Source organism: Carcharodon carcharias, chromosome 4 (assembly GCF_017639515.1).
Source record: "Carcharodon carcharias isolate sCarCar2 chromosome 4, sCarCar2.pri, whole genome shotgun sequence".
Taxonomy (NCBI): Eukaryota; Metazoa; Chordata; class Chondrichthyes; order Lamniformes; family Lamnidae; genus Carcharodon; species Carcharodon carcharias.
This window is the reverse complement of record NC_054470.1, coordinates 113,224,491-113,246,546: the sequence shown is the minus strand read 5'-3', so window position 1 is coordinate 113,246,546 and position 22,056 is coordinate 113,224,491. Positions and strand designations below refer to the sequence as shown.

Sequence of the window (22,056 nt, the reverse complement as noted above, 5' to 3'; positions counted from 1 at the left end):
GGATAGTGAAAGATTTGGAAGTAAGGATCTGAATTATAAACACGAGGCGTTGCTTAACCAGGAGCCAGTGCAGAACTGTGAGCATAGGGAAGATGGGTGAATGGGACTTGGTGTGAGTTAGGGACATTGGCAGCAGAGATTTGGATTATATCAAATTTACGGAGGGCAGAATGTGGGAGGCTGGTCAGAAGAGCATTGGAAAAGTCAAGTCCAGAGGTAACAAAGGCATGAATGAAGGTTTCAGCAGCAGATGAGCTGAGGCAGGGGTGGAGGCAGGCAGAGAGAAACAGGCAGTTTTAGTGATGGCGTGAATACGTGCTCTAGACCCTAAACTCTGGAATTCACTCCCTAAGCTTTTTTCTCCACCTATAAGACATTCTTTAAATCCTACACCTTTCTAGAAGCTTTTGATCACCTGTCCCAATGTCTCGTTATGTGGCTCGGTATCAAATAATGCTTAATAATGCTCCGGTGAAGCACCTTATGAAGTTTTACTACAGTAAAGGCGCTATATAAATGCAAGTTGTAGTTGTTCCTTGTGGGAGGCACCTATGGCAGAATCCCATATTCTAGTGGCTGATCTTTACTTCCAAATCCTTCCATGGCCTTGTTCCTCTCTGTCCCTATAACCACAGCCCTCTGAGGTCTTCTGCATTCTGTTTATTCTGGCCACTTGAGCATTCCCAATTTGAATTGTTCCACCACTGGGGGCTATGCCCTAAATGCACCCTAAACACCTGGGCCCTAAAGGCTGGAATTCTCTCCCACCTACTTCTTTCCTCTTTTAAGACACTCCTTAAAACCTACCCCCTTAACTAGCTTCATCTGCACTAATATCTCCTTGTCTGGCTTGTGTCAAATTTTGTCTTTTAATGCCTCTGTGAAGTTCCTTGGGATGTTTTATTACCTTAAAGGCACCATATAAATACAAGTTGTTGTTGTATTATTCAGCTGAAGGCACAGCCACCAACATTGGAACAATGAAAATCAGTGATACATAAGAGGCCGGTCTTGGAGATCTTGGAGGGCTGGAGAACGTTACAGCGATAGGGAGGAAGATGCAGGAACCTGATCATATTAGCTGTACACGACTATACTATAAACCGGTCAGATAATGGAACCAAGTACAGCCCATTCATTAGCAATTGAAAGCAAGCCAGCAAGTTAAGGAGCTAAGATTTGTAGCAAAGCACATTACCAGGGCAATCTGGCAACCCTTAGACTATCAAGGGGGCAATAAACCCTTGAAAACTCGCCACCGAGTCACCCAAAATCGTTAAATCATGCGTAAGGCTCATTCCATGCTGGGCAGATCTCAATAACCCAACACTTCCGCCCTCGCAACTCTTGCAGGCACTTGCCCTCTTTGCCAACTTGGGTGTAACACTGAGGGAGAAGAACTGCATGCTCTTTCTTCAACTTGAATTTGTATCTTTGCCTCACTCAGTTGACTCTGAGAACCCTCCACCTTACCATATGCTCTGTATTTCTCACCACTGGTGGCAAAGATCTCAACTTCTTCAAAAGTACCTAGTGCCTCAGTTCTGAACCTGCTGAATTGCAGGTCTTCACTGTTTCCTCCAATAAGTTGTTTTTCACTCTTATAAAGCCAGTCCGCCCATTGCAGCTGCCATCAGAAAAAAATACATTCTCCTGATCTAACATTCATAAATGGCTGGTTCAGACAGAATGGCAGAATCAGTGGGAGAGATGGTAGGACTTTTCAGGCACTTAATACCCCAACAGCACTTGTACATGTTGCTTCAATGGGCTCAAATATTTCATACTCCAGAGAGCTAGGGCAGCTAACTGAATAAACCCAGTAAAAGACAAAATGGAGGAGCTTGTTTGGCCCAAATATCAGGGGTCAGCTAGCAGCACTCTCACCTCTGAGTCAGAAGGCTGGGAGGTTCAAGTCCACTCCAGAGTCCTGAGCACATAATCCAGGCTGACACTCCCTCTGTGGTACTGAGGGAGTGCTGCAGTGTCACAGGTCCATGCCACTGTGACTATAGACGATTAAGGGGTGATCTAATTGAAATGTTTAAGCTGAGTGAAGGAGTTCATCGGTTAGATAGAGAGGAACTTTTTCCTCTGGTTGGGGTGGTGGGGGCGGGTGTGGAGCAAGGGAGAAAAACCTTAAAATTAAAGCCAGACCCTCCAGAATAATGTTAGGAAGCACTTCTTCACACAAAGGGTAGTGGAGATTTGGAGCTCTCTTCCCCGCTGCAACCCCCCCCCCCACCCACCACCCCCCCACCACCCCGAAACATTGCTGAGACTGAAAGTCAATTGAAAACTTCCAAACTGTGATGATAGATTTTTGTTGGATATAGGTAGGAAAGGTTACAGAACCAAGGCAGGTAAACAGAATTAAGATGCAGATCAACCTTGGTCTCATTGAATAGCTGAACAGGTTTGAGGGGCTGAATGGCCTCCACCTGCTCCTATGTATGTATATGCATTAATATCTGAGATTTTTCAGTTTCCACACTTTAGAGGTCCGAATGATGGCAGGATGACTAAGAAAATAAGAAATGGGAGCAGGATTAGACTATTTGGCTCCTCGAGCCTTCTTCGCCACTCGATCTTCTACCTCAAATCCACTTTCTCTCCCTATCCCTGGATCCCTAACAGTATAAGAGTGTAACTGATGATGGGGTAACTCGCTTGAAATTACTGATATTAATCTGTGGCATTGCCACCGGAGAGATTGATCAAAGGTAGAAAGAACCTGGGGATCTGTTTTAAGCTCTGAGCAGAGTCAAGGTGAGCACAACCCAGATAATTCCTGTTATTTATTATATTAATTTATTTATAATGTGCTACACCTTGGGGGAACATTGAACCATCATAGAATTGTAGAATCGTCCACCACAAAAGGGGGCCATTCAGTCCATCCTGCCTGTCCTAGCTCTCCAAAGAGCTATCCAATTAGTCCCACTCCCCTGCTCTCTCCCCGTATCCTGCAAACGTTTCCCCTTCAAGTATTTATCCAATTCCCTTCTTGAAAGTTAACATTGAATTTATTTCCACTGCCCTTTCAGGCACTGCGTTCCAGGTCGTAAAAACTTGCTGGGTTAAAAAAAAATCTCACCTCTCGTCTGTTCTTTTTTTGCTAATTCTCTTAAATCCCTCTGGTTACCCACCCCCCTGCCAGTGTAAACAGTTCTTCCTTTTTTACCTTAATTGAAACGCTTCATGATTTTGAACATCTCTTCCCTCTTTCTTTGTTCTGAATTTGACATTGCCCTTTTAAGATAGTCATTTCTCACGCAATATGCTTGTTCTTTTTTTAAGGAAAAATATATAGCAAGACAACAGCTGTGGCGAGGTCACTCTGGACTCTTTAATAGAAAACTTCCAAAGCTTGAGGAACATTGTCCTCTTGTTTACAGTTCTTGCACGAAACTTCCCACTTTGAGATAACGGGTATTATGTAACATGTTGCCATTGACACAAGTTATAAAGCGGAGCTAACAGCTGCAGACCCTTGCTTGCTTGATCAGAGTCAAGCCAAAGGTTGGTGGGTACAGCATCAAATGTAGGGCCCAAAGCCAACCAGAATGAATGTATCAATAACCTGGTATCCTCGATTCTGTGTATTTGGACAGAGTACCTTGCAACTGTACAAAATAAAACACGTGTGCGGAAATGTAACTCCACGTATTTTGTTTTATTGCAAACTATTATCATAGAATAGAATCATAGAATCATTACAGCACAGAAGAAGGCCATTCGGCCCATCGTGTTCATGCTGGCTCTCCTCGGGAGCAAATCACATACTGCCACTCCCCCGCCCTGTCCCCACTTCCCTGCACATTCCCCCTTTCAAATACTTAGAAAATTCAGAAAACGTAGAAAAATTTAGAGCACGGAAGGAGGCCACTCTGCCCATCATGTCTGCGCTGGCCGTAAAATGAGCCACCCAGCCTAAATCCCATTTTCCAGCACTTGGTTCATAGCCCTGCAGGTTACGGGGCTTCAGGTGCATATCCAGACATCTTTTGAACGTGTTGAGGGTTTCTGCCTCTACTGCCCTTTCAGGCAGTGAGGTCCAGACCCCTAACACCCTCTGGGTGAAAGGGTCTGATAGCAACAGTCAAACAGCTGTTGATATGTCCCAGAGCAGGGAACCTGAACTGTGCAGCAAATCTGTAGGACCCACACCCTCCCTCCCCCTGAAATACAGCCATGTAACTTACAGACAACATTATTCCCACTGTTGTCTAACAGTTCGATTGCAGCAATAATTCTGTTTACGCAGTGATTACTTTTTAGTTTATACCTTTTTTTCCTGTAGAAAGCTTAATTCACTTGCAAAACAGTGAAACTCAAGAAATAAATTCTGACAAGCGTGTGTTTGGGAGATTTAGGGACCTTTGACTAAACCTTGAGTTGTGCCCCTTTTAAATGGGAGTGGGTGTGAAGTTGTGCTGATGTGTAGAACATGTCAGTGTGTAATAGTTCAATGAGGGCATGTTGTTATTGAGCAGTCCCATTGCCGGGTACAAGACGTTCTTTTCCATGAACTGAAATTGAACCTTCAGCTCTACAATTCGGGGAACAAAGCTCTTGGAAAACTAGGCACTTTCTTTATTAATTAGACCAGTAAACCATGGACAAACACTATACGCACACGTTTATTAACCCTCTGGTTGCACATCGCATGGGGAAAAAAAAATCCCTGTTGCATGAATATTACAGAGACTGTATTTTAGTGGATATATAACGTTAATGGGTAGGAGCAGTTTGCCGTGGCACGGTGCAAAAAACGTGGATGGACGGTTTAAAATACTTCATTAGCAAATTGTTCATATCGGAGCTTAGACCAGCTCAGAATGAAATGGTCTGGAACACAGTGAGCACAGCAATTGTTTTCAGGGCTGTCAAACTGGTTGGTAACAGAAGGACAAGAAAAAGCTCTTTAAAATAAAGGAAACACTATATTTATAGCTTCTGCCACACAATATGTATCCCGTGTGCTGGGGGGGGCGGGGGGTGGGGTAGGCAAATTAATTTCAAGTTGATAAACAGCTGAGGAACATGTTAACACAGGTTAAGGGAAAATTAACTGTCGACCCCACACTCTCCACCAATACATGCACACATACAGAGCTTCCTTTTGATGTTCTAATCCAGGTGGACACTTCCAGCGTAGTGCAGTACTGAGGGAGCGTTACACTGTTGGAGGTGCTGTTTTTTGAATAAGACTTTTCCCCTATGAGGTGGATATAAAAGATCCAGTGCCACTATTTCGGAGAAGTGCAGGGGAGTTCTCTCCAGTGCCCTGAGGCCAAAATACATCCCTCAATCAATGCTATTAAATCACAGGTTATCTGATCATTATCCCATTGCTCCTTTGGGAGCTTGCTGTGCGCAAATTGGCTGCCGCTTTTCCTCCATTACAACAACGACGACACTTCAAAAAGTGCTTCAGTGGCTGTAAAGCGCTTTGGGACATGCCCAAGGTGGTGGAAGAAATGCAGGTTCTTTACTATTTGGACACAGGGATGTAGCTTTGTGTCAGTATTTAAGTTGTGAACTGTGAGGAAGATGGGGTTCAAAATTTGAAAAGGACATAGATAGGTTGGTGGAATGGGCTGGCAAGTGGCAGATTAAATTTAATGTAGGGAAGTGTGAAGTGATACATTTTGGTAGGAAGAACATGGAGAGACAATATAAAATAAAGGGTGCATTTCTAAAAGGAGAAACTTGGGTGTATATGTGCATAAATCATTGAAGATGGTAGGATAGGTTAAGAGAGTGGCTATTAAAGTATACGGGATCCTAGGCTTTATCAATAGGGACATAGAGTACAAAAGCAAGGAAGTTATGATAAACCTGTATAAAACACTGGTTCAGCCTCAAATGGAGTATTGCGCCCAGCATTGGGCAACACATTTTAGGAAAGATGTGAAGGTATTAGTGAGAGTACAGTAAAGATTCATGAGAAAGGTTCCAGGGATGAGGAACTTCAGTTACGTGGATAGATTGGAGAAGTTGGGACTGTTTTCCTTGGAGGAGAGAAGGATGAGAGGAGATTTGATACAGGTGTTCGAACTCATGAGGGATCTGGATAGGCCTATAGGGAGAAACTGCTCCCACTGGTGGAAGAAAGAAGAACCAGAGGGAACAGATTTAAGGTGATCGACAAAAGAAGCAACGCTGACATGAGGAAAATCCTTTTATGCAGCGAGTGGTTAGGATCTGGAATGCTCTGCCTGAGACTGTGGTGGAGGCAGGTTCAATGGTGGCTTTCAAAAGAGAATTGGATCATTATCTGAAGAGAAAGAAATTTACAGGGCTACAAGAAAAAGGCAGGGCAGCGGCACTAGCTGACTTACTCTCGCAGAGAGCCAGCACAGACATGACGGGCCAAATGGACTCCTTCTGTGCTGTAACAATTCTATGATTTGATAGTAGAATATTTTGTTCATTTTGCATTAACTTTACTCCAGTAACATTGTCACGAAAGTGGCCGTCAATTAAACCTTAAGTGACCTTTGGCTGACATCAAAGTTTATACACAGTCAAATTCAGGTCCGAGAAAGTGTTAAATAATAGAGAGGTGACATGTTGGACTGTTACATTGCAACAGCTGCTTTGATGGTTTTTTAATCCAAGATTTCTTTCCCTTGATGACTTGTACTTCTATTCAATTAGCTTGGTTTAAAAGCTAGCAACAGAGGGTTGCTGATGGACTCCATGGGTAGCACTCTCACCTCTGAGTCATTAGGTTGTGGGTTTGAGTCTCCATTCTGGACCCAATCAAGAACCCACACTGGCACTGGGGGAGACCTGCACTGTTAGAGGTGTTGTCTTTTGGATGAGCCGCTAACCTAAGGCCCCATCTGCCCTCTCAGGTGGACATAAAAGATCGCACGACCACTATTTTGGTGTCCTGGTCAGTATTTATCACTCAACCCACATCACTGAATCAAACACATTGTCTGGCTGTTATCACATTGCTATTTATGGGAGATTGCTATGCATAAATTGCTGTGTTTCCTGCATTACAATGGTGACTATATCTCAACAATATATCAGTGGGTATGAAGTGTTTTAGAAAACCCTGAGATTGTGACAGATAATGGGGGGAGTTTTCTCCCTGTCGGGTGGGCCAGTCGGGAGCAGGCGCGGCCGAGCGCAGAGCCGATAATCACTCGCGATCAGCTGCACGCCACCATTTTACATGTGCAGGCCTAGTGTGATGTGTGCCCGGTAGCACAGCACTACCTGTGCAGGCGAGGAGAGGAGGGAGAGTCGGGGCTTGCGCTTTTTGGTGCATGCTTGCGAAAGAGCACAGAAATCTCCCTGAGGCAGCTCCGTGCCTCAGGGAGATTAAGATCAAAATGAAAGTTGGAAAAAAAGAAAGAATAAAATTATTCAGATATGTCCCCTCATGTGACAATTTCACATGGCTGGGACATGTTTATCAATTGTCAAAAAATCTTTTATTTATTTAGTAAAACCTTCATGAAACTTCATCTCACCCATGGATAAGGTTTCATGCAAAACGCGAAAGCCACTTGGGCTCTTCGCCTGCCTGACAATCTTAAGGTTGGACGGGCAGCCCTGTCAATTTGGTTAATTGGTTTATTAATGGCCTTAACAGGCCTATGACAGTTCTGCCGGTGCGCAGCTGACTCCGGTGTGCGCCCACCAAATGAAAGATCGGAATGATGTGCGGTGACACTGGGATGCACACCCGACTTCACCACGTGTCTTTTTATGCCCAATGTTTTTTTTTGCTGATTCTTAAGGACCACCTGTGAAGCAGGTTTTCGTCTTCATTGCCTGGTGTTATTCTAATGGGCTGCAGCATATACCCTTTATAATATGTCTGACCTACTTCTCATTATTGAGTAACAATTAGGTAAACTCTTTATAGAGTGAATGATTTGCCTCATTAGGTTAATATCTGGGGTAGGTGAGATGAAAACCTTTCCCTATTTGTCTATCTAGCATGTCGATGAATTAATTGATATTCACCATATTACAGATATTTGTATTCATTGTGTCCTGCGCTTTGGGTCTTCGCTTAGATTTCTCTACATGTATAAAAAAGCAAATGTGATGGAATAACCTGTACTTGTCTGGATGTGTGCAGCTCCGACAACACTCAGAAAGTTCAACATCATGGAGGGCAAAGCAACCCACTAGATCAGCGCCCCATCCACGACTTTAAGCATTCATTGCATCACCGACACACAGTTGCAGCAGTGTGCACTACCAATAAAATGCACTGTGGCAACTCACCAAGGCTCCTTCGACAGCACCTTCCAAAACCACAATCTCTACCATCTGGAAGGACAAGGGCAGGAGACACATGGGAACACCACCACCTGTAAGTTCCCCCCAAGCCACATATCATCCTGACTTGTAAATATATCGCTGTTCCTTCAACATCACTGCATTAAAATCCTGGAACTCCCTCTCTAGCAGCACTGTGGGTGTACCTACACCACATAGACTGCAGCGATCCAAGAAGGTGGTGAGCCACCACCTTCTGGAGGGCAATTAGGGATGGGCAGCAAATGCTGGGCTTGCCAGCAACACCCATACAAACATATGAATTAAGAGAAGACTAGGCCCACATCCCATAAACAAATAAAAAAAGAAAATATACACATTCACTCAGCAAGTATAGTCATGACTCTTTCTTATTGTTTTCTTGAAGTTCAGCATAGCAATTAATAAATTAGAAAAACACATTCAATTTAGACCAAAATGCAACTTTTAAGAAATGTTTGCTCTGCAGAAATATTCTCTTGAACCAACCATTGCAATAGTATACAAAAATAGTCCCACTGATTTTAGAATATCACATAGGGTTTCAGAATTATTGTAGTATTGCCGTTAGGGATGCTGCATTGAATCACAAAATCTTACACCACAGAAGGGAAGTCATTCAAATATACAAAGGAGCGGAGCTGGCTCGAGGGGCCAAATGGCCTACTTCTGCTCCTATTTCATATGTTTGTATTAGGTAGATTGATTCTTGTTGGGCAAGGGAATCAAAGGTTATCAGGGGTAGATGGGAATGTGGAATTTGAAACACAAACAGATCAGCCATGATCTTATTGAATGGTGGAGCAGGCTCGAGGGGCCGAATGGCCTGTGTATGTTCATATTAGGCCCATCATGCCTGTGCCAGCTCTTTGAAAGAGCTATCCAATTAGTCCCATATAGATCTTTGAACTAAACATGGAGATAAAGTTTTATACCATGACAATTTATAGTTTATTCCAGTTTATCCTTAGAGAAAGGGTTTTAAAATATTAATTGTAAATAAGTCACCCAGGATGGGGCATTGAAATAAAAGGGATCATTGTTTTTTAATTCCTAGAATTCCTTATTTTGTCCCATCTGGTGTTAACACAATGTTTAGGATTGATGGACATGTTGGTGGTTGTCATTCAGCAATCAAACTGTTGGTGGAGCAGTTTCTGAAGGAATTGATTCTAAATGAGGTGAAATTGTTTTCAGTGGCAGGAGGGTCCATAACTGGAGCACATAGATTAAAGGTCATTGGCACAAGAACCACAAGGAAGATGATAATTTTCATGCAGCGAGTTGTTGTGATCTGGAACCCACTGCCTGAGAGGGCAGTGGAAGCAGATTCAATAGTAACCTTCAAGAGGGGAATTGTATGAATACGTGAAGGGTTGAAAGAGCAGGGGGAAGTGGGCCTGATTGGATAGCTCTTTCAAAGAGTCAGCACAAGCACGATGGGCTGAATGGCCTTTGCCTGTGTTATATGATTCTGTGATACTCACTTCCACCCTATTACTCTCACAATAGAAACAGTCTATTGTGGGATCAGCATGAATGAATGAAGCTTGACATTGAGGTGAATTAAGTTCAAATGAGAACTAGATTTGAACTGAAACTTTCCAGCAGGGAGACAGTGTTGTAAACTGCTTCAGATTACAATGAACAGGGCAAACCCTTTATTATGTGAAACATCAAAGAATTTAGAAAATTAAGTTCAGAGATAATGGCGAGGATTAATGACAAGATTTCTATTTTTCATCAGAAGCATTGTCTACGATTGACAGATTTCTGTTAGATACAGTAATATTTTTTGCCCAGTAAATTCATTCTGAGAACTACCACGTTCTGGATTTTTGGCAGAAGTTAGTGCATCAGGTGTTGGGCATGACTCAATGTACAACACCAACAACTTGCATTTATACAGCACCTTTAATGTTGTAAAACGTTCCAAGGTGTTTCGGAGGATTTTACCAAACAAAATCTTTGACACCAAGTCACATATGGACATCTTGGAACAGGTGATTAAAAGCTTAGTCAAAGAGTTAGGTTTTAGCAACATCTTAAAAGAGAAGAGAAAGATGGAGAGGTTTAGGGAGGGAATTCCAGAGATAGGGACCAGGCAGCTGAAGGCACAGCTACCAGTGGTGGGGTGATTAAAACCAGAGGATGCTCAAAAGGGCAGAATAGGAAGAGCACAGTGTACAATTGTATTTTCAAAGTAATCATTTAAAAAAATTGATATCTTTATACTAAAATACATATTGAAATTTGTATGAATACTGAGAATGAAAGAATCTCCTGAGGACATGAACATCTACACGTATACACACTTTACCATAGTCACAGCAACTGAACAAATGTATTTATTTTTTTTAACGTGCTTGCTGCCACAGATTTGTGAGAAGTATTCTTTAAGCAAATGCTTTTAATTCTTGTGTTCAGATCCCTCCACGGCTTTGCCCCTCCGCGGGCTGAAGGCCTCTTTCTGTGATGTTCTGTTTGGTAATTCTATCTCAGTAACCTCCTCCAGTCCTACAACCCCTCCACGATTCTCTAATTCTAGCCTCTTGCGCATCTCCAATTTTAATTGCTCCACTATTGGTGACTGCACCTTCAGCTGCCTAGGCCCTAAACTCTGGAATTCCCCCCATGACCTCTCCATCACACACATGTGCATACGTATGCAGGCACAGGCAGACACACACATACACACACACACACACACACACTGATTATTGTATTCTAAAAATGTTGCAGTAAATCAAGTCCTGTTACAAAAAATTACATTTTTTTAAAAAATGATCCTTTCATGGGAAAGGAAGGAATCACTAGAAAGTCCATTGCACCTGCTAGGCCATTTCAGAAAGCAGTTAGGAGTCAACCACATTGCTAAAGGTCTGGAATTACACATAAGCCAGACTTGGTAAGGATGGCAAAACAAAAACAAAAATACCTGGAAAAACTCAGGTCTAGCAGCATCTGCGGAGAGGAATACAGTTAACATTTCGAGTCTGAATGACCATTCAACAGAACTTAGTTCTGTTGAAGGGTCATTTGGACTCGAAATGTTAACTGTGCTCCTCTCCGCAGATGCTGCTAGACCTGCTGAGTTTTTCCAGGTATTTTTGTTTTGGATTTCCAGCATCTGCAGTTTTTTTACTTTTATCTTGGTAAGGATGGCAGATGGATTTCTATAACAATTTATGACATGTTCCAGCTTTATACACCAGATTTTATTAATTGAATTTAAATTCTACCAACTAATATAGCAGGATTTGAGCCCATCAGCCTGGGTCACTACTTACTAATCTAGTGACACTACCACTAGACCACCATCTCTCTCAGTCAACCAACTCATGTAGCACAGTCCTGCTCACACTGTGCTGCATAATGGTATCCAAATCTGAACCAACATGCTTAACTGAATACAATTCAATAAGCACATCTCTTGATTAGCATTGTGTCCAATGTGCTTCTTTAGTCTGCCATTGTTAACTCGTAACAGAGAACTTTAGTAATTCCATTTTAAATGGAAGGATTTACCATAAAAACCATCGTGCATAAACCAAATTTTATTACACCAGTCTAACTTGCAGATTTCCACTAGCTTTTCCCCCAGATCCCAGTGCTGTTGGTCAAATCAGCATAAAAGATCGAGAAATTTTAAATAGCCAGGCTATGACTAAACCACTTAAGTGTGTGTTTTCCCTGACCTTTTACTCTGGTACCCCTATGCACCCTGATCAGTATCCTCGCAGTAAGGGACAGGCAGCAAATGCTGGCCTTGACAGCGACACCCACACCCCATGAACAAAACGTACAAAACTGGCTACACCCTCCAGCTCGACACCGCAAAATTCCACTGATTCCGCTAGTTTGGGACAGTTCTTCCCATTGCATTCAGTTTCTTACAGGCGCCGGGAGGCACAATAGAAAAGCCTTTTCATATCAAAAAATATTTAATTTATTAAGAAACTGACTAGTCTACACCGCTTAAACTATGAAATGGTTCAGTATGGTTTTAAGAAGTTATTTTCAGCGATTTTAAGTAGGGTTACTGACAGCTGGAGGGCTGGACGCGTTTGTTAAAAATGGTTATTTTTATGATAAACAAACCCCTATGCTCAGCTGTAAGAATCAAACTGCACCAGGTTGCTATTCTGAAACACACCAAGGAATAGTTTTTAATGACGATAAAATAAAAATGTTTCATTACATTTATGTTTTATTGTCTTTTATGCCCAGTTGTGCTGGTTCATGGAAGATTTTAGGGATGTGAGTAGGCAAGTAAAATCTAGTGGAAACTTGAAATATAACCAAAACCACCCCATTATGGGTGCAATTTCTCAATTGCATCCAAAGTGGAAATTCTACATCTGGAATTCCTACTTCATCAAGGAATTCTAAAACAACAAACAATTTCAATGGTATTACAAAAAGACAAGTTAGAGACAAAACATTGGATGTAAAATCTTTCCCTTTAATTGACATTAATATTATCTAGTGCGCTAATACGACATAGCATTGTTTTAAAGTATGTATTGTGGAGGAAAAAAATATTGGATTTATTCCCACAGTGTTTACAATCAATCGGCTGCACAGAAGGAAAGGTTTTCTCAGTCGAAGCGACCATTTTGTTGTTGGTGAACAGGGGACATCTCACATAAAGTTCATGCCTATGTCTCATACGTAAGTTTTTAAATTGATCATACAGTCAGGACACACATTGATAACTCTTCAGCCCCATGATCAAGAGCTTAAAGAAGCCATTATCAAACTTTGCATTATTACATTAATGTTAAACTCAATGATTTCCCCAAGGGTAACAGTACTAAAGGATCTACTGTTTTTGAAATAGACACCCACCTTTTGCTTTTATCCAGTGCTGTGGGAACATCCAAGATTCCTGATGTAAGCAAAGGCTGGGGAAAATTTAGCGACGAATACTAGATCCACCATTTGGGCAAAAGTACCCATTGCATTGTTGTGTCAACACGATCAATTAACCTGTGGGTTTTGGCGTTACAGTAGGGAAATATTGCACTTTAAGAATACAGCATCTTTATAACCTTCGATTAACATATTCACTATCAGTAAGAGAACACTGTATAAACTTTTTATTTAAATCAAATGACTGCATGAATGGGGATCATATTCAGGCTTTAACAAATCTACTTGACTAGATACAGGCAATCCAAGTCTGTTGATCCTGATGAGTAAGTCAGCAGAGTGTTGAAGATCTGATTGGTAACCTTTAATCTATTGGCATTTTGAAGGAGGAAGGGATGCTGTGTTTCAAACTTACTGTTCCTATCAGTAGTTTTGAACAGTAAAGGCTCATGAATAATCATAAATTAGTCATTTGGTAGTACAGAACTTGAGTATTGCTGAAAAAAACAGACATGTTGAAGCTTTTTAAGATTGTCAGTTGGTCTCGTTGTGTGGCGCGTGTGTGTGTACTGGAAGCTACATATATGAATACAGAGGGCCCCGTTCTTTGCAGACACAAAGGACATGCACACATATTGCACCTGTTTCAGCTAAACAAAATAAGTGACAGCCATTCGTTGACTCATTCCTCAGGGCAATGCCTTGACCAATCAGGGTCAAGCTGCCTGGTTTAAATGGCAAACAATGCTCGGCAGTTAACTATCAGTCACCATAAATTGGTGCATTCTCCATGGCAATGCCCGTACCAATCTGAGTCTACTGGCCAACCAATTAGCATTCTCTTCACATACAGTATAAATTGTTGTTTTCCCCTTATATTGGTATTCTTGCGAAGTGTCCTCATGAGTGCAAGACAAAAAGATTAGACATGTCTCTTTTTTCAGCAATAGTCAAATTATAAATTAGGCAGGAACCTGAGAGGACCAGCTGGAAGAGACAGGCTGTGTCGTTATATATCTAGCTCCAATTCTTGGTCCAATGACGAGGTAGGCTTTTCACTCTGCTCAGTCGCCTCGTGGCGATGGACGGTAGGTGATTTAAAACCTCTTTTCTCGTGTGTGCGTGTCCTGGTAAGATGCAAGGTCAGTAGGTGAATTTGAGGGGGCTTCAGGGAGAATGGCAACTACCACTTACATCTATTCCACCTGTGTGGAGATTGCAAAATGATCATCAAAGGGTACATGAACGTGCAACTCAAGGCTGTCAAACACATGTTCACTCACTTGGCTTTTTCTAGCAGGGAAAGAGTGCTGGTTTTTCCAAGCTTTGCTCAACTTTCTAACTCACTTCCTGCACATGCTTGTAGGAGAGAAAAGTGGAGCCCTAAGTTTTTTTAAATTGGAAAATAATTTACTTTCCAACCATGCCATGTGTTCTCTTCTGCCAGTGTTTGAATAACTGTCTGTGTAAAATACAGTGCTTTATAATCGGAGATAATTAACTCAGCTCCTATTTGCCATGACTCTGTGACATCAGTAGATTAATACTGTATTTGCCTGGACTTGTTTGCTATCTATTAGTATTCAGTGACAGGCTGGTCGGTAAGCAGAGGATGCAGATTTAATATAATTGCCAAAAATAACCAAGGAGGGAATTTTTTTTAAACTCAGTGAGTTGTTGGGATCTGGAATGTGCCGCCTGAAAGGGTGATGGAAGCAGATTCAATAGTAACTTTCAAAAAGGGAATTGGGTAAATAATTGAAGGGAAGCCATTCGAAGGGTGATGGGGAAAGAGCAGGTGAGTGGCACTAATTGGATAGCTCTTTCAAAGAGCCAGCACTGGAATAATGGGCTTGAATGGCTTCCTTCTGTGCTGTATGATTTAATGAAACTCAGAACTTGGCGTTTGAAAAGCAATCTGCTTGTTAACTTTTAAACTCTGCCTTGCAAGGATCATGGGCTCAACTCTTAAGATCCAACTAACTTGGACGTAAAAGTCTAAAAGAACCAAAACTTGTTGCTATGGCTACCAGCCATTTGCATTTATTACCTGTTGCACTGGTCCAAGGTGACCATTGACTTTTATCTATTATGCCAAAAACATTTTGGTGAAATCCAGCCTCTTTTTAAATGCATGCAATGCTAGAGTATTAAACTTAAGTCTGGACCAAGGGATGGACATCATTATTTACATCCTTATTGCAACAGCACACACGCTTTAAAAATAAGAGCTAGCAAATAGATTTCCAGCAACAATATAAACGTTACTCACTTGATGAAGAATTGGACTCGGAATCACAAAACTACAGATACTTGCAAATTATTTTTAAAAATACTGTACAATCCTTCCCCAAAAGGCTATCAAATATTAACAAACAGCAGTTAAGACAAAATTCACCAGTGCTTGGTATCAAAATTATTTCTCCCTTTGTGCTGTTGATCTCACTGCGTCGTGGTCGTGTTCTTTCATTCTATTCTTTGAGAAACGAATTAAGGGGGCCACGTCATCTGGAGTCTAGGCTTGGAGTGCTTCGTCTTTTAGTGTCTGCTTGTGAAAAATTCTAAGAAGGCCCTACCATCATCCTATCAATGGTTGCTGCTGTTTGGAGCATGAGCCAATTCAACAGAGCCAAAGATTATCGTGTTCGCCAAAATGTTTACCCTAGTTTTCCTAAAACCAGTTTCAGAAGTGGAATCATAGGAACAGGAGGAGGCCATTCAGCCCCTCAAGCCTGTTCTGTCATTCAATTTGATCACGGCAGATCTGCATCTTACCTCCACCCACTCACCTTGGTTCCATAATCCTTAAGACCCTTTACCCAACAAAAATCTATCCACCTCAGCATCTCAGGTTTGAAATTTTCATTTGATCTTGCAGATATCATTTTATTTTTTTTAGAAGACGAGAGAAGCTGAGGTTGCCCTCCTTAGAACAGAAATAGTTAAGGGGAAGTTCAAAATAATAAAGGATTTTGGTAGCGTAAGTCAGGAAAAACTGTTCCCAGTGGCTGAAGGATCAGCAAATTTCAGGTAATAGTAAAGAACCAGAGGAAGCATGAGGAGAATTTTTCTTTGCCGCAGCGAATTGTTGATTTGTAGGAATGTGCCACCTGAAAGGACAGTGGAAGCAGACTCAGTATTAACTTTCCAAAGGGAACTTGGAAAAATAGTTGAAAAGAATAAAAATTTGCAGGGTTACGTGGAAAAGAGCAGGGGAGTGGAACTAATTGGTTAGCTCTTTCAAAGAGACGGCACAGATATGATGGGTCAAATGGCCTCCTTCTGTGTTGTATGACTCAATAATGCAACGATTCTGTCCTTCTTTCTGAAATCTTCAAACAATCTGTTTTTCTAATTATTGACACTGTCGATGGCACAATTCCAGACATCTGTGAAACCGAAGGACTCCCACATGCTGGCTTACCAACTTGCCCACCATCAATGAGCCAATCATTCAAAACCAGCTCTACTGGGCAGGACATGTCATTTGTACACCTTAAGTAATTGTTCTATTCTGAACTCCTTTGTGACAGGAGATTCCCAGGAGGACAGCGAAAACGCTTTACGGATGTCCTCAAAGCAACCCCAAAAAAGGTCAAACATCCCCACTGGCTTTTTGGAGTCCCTGGCTTGTGACTGACCTACTTGGAGAAGACTCATTTGGGAAAGCCTCGAACACACCAAGAGGCTTCATTGGGAATGTGCAGAGGTGAAGTCGGAGGGAACGCATAAACCTCCCAACAACCTACCTACCCAACCCTTCAACCACCACCTGCCCTGCATGTGGCAGAGTCTGCAAATCATGCATTGTACTTATCAGCCATCTCAGAACCCATCGACTGGAGTGGAAGCAAGTCATTCTCGATCCCTCCTGAATTTGCTTATTGGAAGCATTTTGACATGATGGTAACGCAGAGGACATTCCTCAGGAACTAACACCCTGCCATCACCTGGGGCTATTGGATGTTTAGAGACATTATTCTACTAACCCACTGCAGCCATGCAATGACGTGGACCCTTTAATATCTTGAACAAGGAAGTAAACTGTGCCAAGGCATACAGACACTTGGATAGTGTTTTAAAGACAGTGGCTAGACAAAGATTACGGCGGTGACCACGCGACACCAAACTGGTGCCAATAAATCACACACAATAAAAGAAACAAGCACACGTTTTGTTCCACAATAAGGGACGGAGGAGGCAGCGGTATTATGTGAAGCTGTGTTTGCTGCTGTCAAAGCTTTTAAAAGCTGTCGTTCTTGCCAAAGTTTTCAGGGAGATGCCCTCGGATATGCCGTCCGGTTTGGATGAGCGGCTGCGCTGGAAAGGAGTTTGAATCGCAGGGGAGTTCCGCTGCCTGTCCAGTTTGTCGCTGATGGAGCAGCTCTTCCTGGCGTCTGAGCCCAGTGCATTAGACTCTGAGGCTGTGTAGCTGTTTGCTCTCTCCAGTCGGGAGAGGGGAGACGCATGGTTTGGGCCACCGAGGAGGGTGCTGACCACCTCCGGCCCCTTGTCCAGCTGGCCCTCGCCTTCGTTCTCGTCGTTGTCCGAGCTGGGATGACTCAGTTCAGCTTCCCTCTCTGGGTGAGAGGTGGAAACCTCGTCCAGGCCACTCGAATGCTCACCATGCGAGCCACTGGACAAGGGCGAGTGCTCAATGTTGAGCGGAGGTGCAGAGACACAACGGGTGTCAATACAGTCAGTGATGCTGGTGTACTCAGCTGATTTCACAGGAACCCCCACGCAGCCATAATAACCCCGAGATGGGAAGACAAAACTGTGTGATTTGACTATCGGACACTCGTCTGTGTAAAGGCTGGAGGCAGCCAGGTAGCGGCTACTCTTCGAGCGCTCCAAGGTGTGATACATGGGAGGATCGGTGATCCATTGCTGGAGGCATTCAGCTGTCTGCACGGTCTCTGGGGCTGTCATCAAAGTCTCTGGGGCTGTCATTAGCCCATTGGAGATGAGCATCTCCGCATATGTCCCATTCCCCTCTGGCCACTGACCAGGAACCAGAGGTGACCCTTGACTGCCCAGCATGACCACCATCATTTCAGATGGGCCTACGCTGGTGGGAACTTTCAAGGTGCTCTCAACTTTCTCCTCCTCCTCCTTCTCCATCGCTGAGACATTGATGTCAATGCAAGAGGATGGCCTTTTCTCATCTGGTGGAGCAGGAGTGGGTGCAGGAGGAGGCCCAGGCTTTAATTCCTTTGCCATGGCCACCATTTGTGAGCTGCTTGTCCTCTGCAAACTCAGGGACCTTTCCTTGCAGGTAAACTCAGTCCGGTCCATTCCTGCCCTTTGCTTTGGGCTCACCGCATAAAAGGAGTGGCTCCTCATCCTTGGCGTTATGATGGGAGACGTGGGAGAGATGGACTCCTCTCCTGCCTGCTCCCCACACTCTGGGAGTTTGTAACTGTTCCCTTCCTGGCTGTTGAAGCTGCTCTGTCTCAGAATGTAGGCTGTGTCTGTGCAGTCCGAGGAGGTCCTGGATCTCACCTTGCCTGCTTCTCCCTTGTCCATGCCAGCCAGCTTTTCCAAGGCGGATGCCATGCGTCCTGTCACCTCCTCCAGCTGCGCCAACCTGACGTCCATGGTCTGAAGGGAAGCCTTCATGAAATGTTCCCTCTCATTCACTTCCTCAAGCCTCATCGACATGTTATCGACCCTACTCAAAAGAAAATGGAGCAGAAACTGAACATATTTCTATATTGCTGAAAAGAGAGAAGTTGCTGAAGCTTTCTGTCCTGCACTCTTCAGGACAAATGCAAGAATGGCAAATTTCAAACAAACAATCACAACAATTTATACTACAGGGACCCATTCTCTGAAAACAAAAGGAATGTGTTCAAGCCTTGCATCTTTTTTGAATTACCTGGGAGCTTGGGGAGCCTATAGTTTCCTATTGCTTTCTCCATGGCAATGCCTTGCCCAATCAGAGTTGACTTGCCAACCAATCGACAACCTTTTCTCCTGTAGCATAGATTGAGATTGTTTGAAATTTAGCATTCTTGTGTTTGTCCTAATGAATGCAATACAAAAAGCTTCGACAATGTGCCTCTCTTTCCTGGAACACATTTCTGTCAATGAATCCTCTACCCAAGTCCCATTAGAAGCATTTCAAATCAACAGCCTTTCTGCAAAGTAAAAGCATATGAATCTGAATTGAAGGGTTGATAATTGACAGAAGAACAAGTGAACTGTTGAGATCTGGAACGCGCTGCCAGAAAGGGCAGTCGAAGCAGATTCAACAACAACTTTCAAAAAGGGGATTGGATAAATACTTGAAGGGGAAATGTTTGCAGGGCTGTGAGAAAGAGCAGGGGAGTAGGGCTAATTGAATAACAGGAACAGGATCAAGATCAAGAACAGGAGCAAGGGCAGCAAAAGGAGCTAGATCAGGATCAGGAGCAAGTGAAGGATGAAGAGCTCGGTTTAACCCCTCCCCAGCTCAGAATCCTGAATAAACATTCCAAGCACAGCCTGGAGATACCACCAAGTCTGAACTGAAAATAGCATTTTAAAAAATTAGAAATGGTGATCACCCACCGTTCAGCGGTGACTCTGATTCTTTCATCATTTGAAGAGTTGAACATATCGTCCTTTTCTCGAAAATACTCCTCTATGCACTGCTCCTCAAAATCATGCAGCTTCTTTAGTTCATCTTCAGTAATGAAGAGCTCTAATCAAAAAGGATATGGAATAAGGGGAGCAATTAATAGGTTTTATTGCAAAAATACATACACTCACCAAAATGTTACATGGTGTAATACAAATTTAATTTAAATGGAGTGTCTAGTAACACCATTGCATCACCGAATGAATTAGCGCCAGGGTAGTAATTAAGACAGAACACATAGCAAACAATCTATTTAACAGCAAACTAGGTCTATTTAAACAGTGCGCTACAGCAAACAGCATCTTTCCACTCTGCAAACGGAGTTTGTTTAAACAGTCACTACAAACTCCGTAGCAAACAGGAGTCATGACTGAAACTACAGCAAAGTCTCCCAATAAAAGCAGGATTATTTTTTCAGTGAAGTGCATAAAAGGATTGTTACATAATACAAATCATGTGTGTAAAACCAATCACAGTCACTTACATCAGTGATTGACAAGCTAATTTACCCAATCATTTCCATGCTGTCTGGGTCTTGTGGGCATCACTATATGTAGACTAATTTAAATATATTACTTTGGTTACGCACAATTTTTAACCTGGTCCACTTTATTGTACCAGGTATCCTGCTGGAAAATGTTCAAAATCCTTTTTCGCTCTAGGAGCATCTTGAAACAAGCCATCAGAAAAGGAATGAAGATTCCATTGCCGCTCCTAGGACATCAAAGAATTTTGTAGCACAGAAGCAGGCTATGCCAGTATTTATGTTTCATATGAGCCTTATTCCATCCCTTTGCCCCCACTCCCTATCAGCATATCTTTCCACTCCTTTCTCCTACATCAGAATATAAGAAATAGGAGCAGGAGTAGGCCATTCGGCCCCTCAAGCCCCCCCTGCCATTCAATAAGATCATGGCTGATCTGCCCCAGGCCCCAACTCCTCTTTCGTGCCAGCTCCTCAACCCCCCTGATATTTCAAAATCTATCTACCTCCTCTTTAAATACTTTCAGTGATCTAGTCTCCACAACTCTCTGGGGTAGAGAATTCCAAACATTCACTACCCTCTGAGAGAAGAAATTCCTTCACATCTCAGTTTTAAATGAATGTCCCCTTATTCTGTAACTATGATCCCTAGCTCGAGATTCCCCAACTAGTGGAAACATCTTCTCAACATCTACTCTGTCAAGCCCCTTCAGCATCTTGTACGTTTCAATAAGATCACCCCTCATTCTTCTAAACTCTGATGAATAAAGGCCTAACCAGTTTAGCAGTTCTTGATAAGTCAACCCCTTCATTCCAGGAATCAGCCTAGTGAATCTCTTTTGAACTGCCTCCAATGCCTGTATATCCTTTCTTAAATACGGGGACCAAAACTATACCCAGTCCTCCAGATGTGGCCTCTTAAACACAATACATGTGTTTATCTAGCTTCCTATTAAATGTATCTAAGCTATGCATCTCAACTACTCCATGTGGTATCGAATTCCATCTGCTAAAACTATCATCCGGGTTTTCAAATCCCTTCATGGCCTCACCCCTCCCTATCCCTGTAGCATTCTCCAGCTAATAAGATCTCTTTGTTCCTCCAATTCTGCCCTCATGTGCATCCCGATTTTAATCGTCTCACCATTGGCAGTCAAGTTTTCTGTTACCCGGGCCCTGAACTCTGGAATTCTCACCCAAAACTTCTCTGATCTCTATCCCTATTTCCTCCTTTAAGATGGTCCTTAAACCCTACCTCTTTGTCCAAGTTTTTGGTTACGTGTCTTTTATTTATTTAGCGAATGCAAATCCCCAAAGCCAAGCGAGAGCCTCCTCATTTGTTGAGTTTCAGGTGATTTATCCGCCTCTTAGTCTGTAGAGCGGACATTCCTTGGCAATGTGCAGAAATGTTTGTGTCTTTCCACAAGTGTGTAAGGGATTATGTGTCCTAATATCTCCTTACATGGCTTAGTTTCAAAATTGTTTTGAGAGCATTCCTGTGAAGTGCCTTGGAACATTTTACTATGTAAAAGGTGCTATATAAATGCAAACTATTGGTGTAAAAAAAATTCTGCTGTAGCTCAGTTAGTAGCACTTCCACCTCTGAATCAGAAGGTTATGGGTTTAAATCCCTACCCCAGAGACTTGAGCACATACTCTAGGCTGGCACTCCCAATGCAGTAGAGGGAGTGCTTTACAATTGGATGTGCTGTCTTTTAGATGAAACTCCATCTGCCTTCTCAGGTGGATATAAAAGATCCCATGACACTCTTTCAAA

The 22,056-nt window shown here is 42.7% G+C and overlaps 1 protein-coding gene across 1 annotated transcript in view; it reads right to left on the bottom strand.

Annotated features, from left to right (window-relative positions):
* Window positions 1–17,379: 17,379 nt before the first annotated feature.
* trpm3 (transient receptor potential cation channel, subfamily M, member 3) overlaps window positions 17,380–22,056 on the bottom strand; it is a 69,742-nt gene continuing 65,065 nt past the window's right edge. Inside the window, exons 19-20 of the mRNA XM_041185321.1 lie at window positions 19,726–19,858; window positions 17,380–18,844 (exon numbers count right to left, since the gene is read on the bottom strand). Of these exons, the coding sequence (XP_041041255.1) occupies window positions 17,380–18,844; window positions 19,726–19,858 (1,598 nt within the window). The remainder of the gene's footprint in view (window positions 18,845–19,725; window positions 19,859–22,056) is intronic.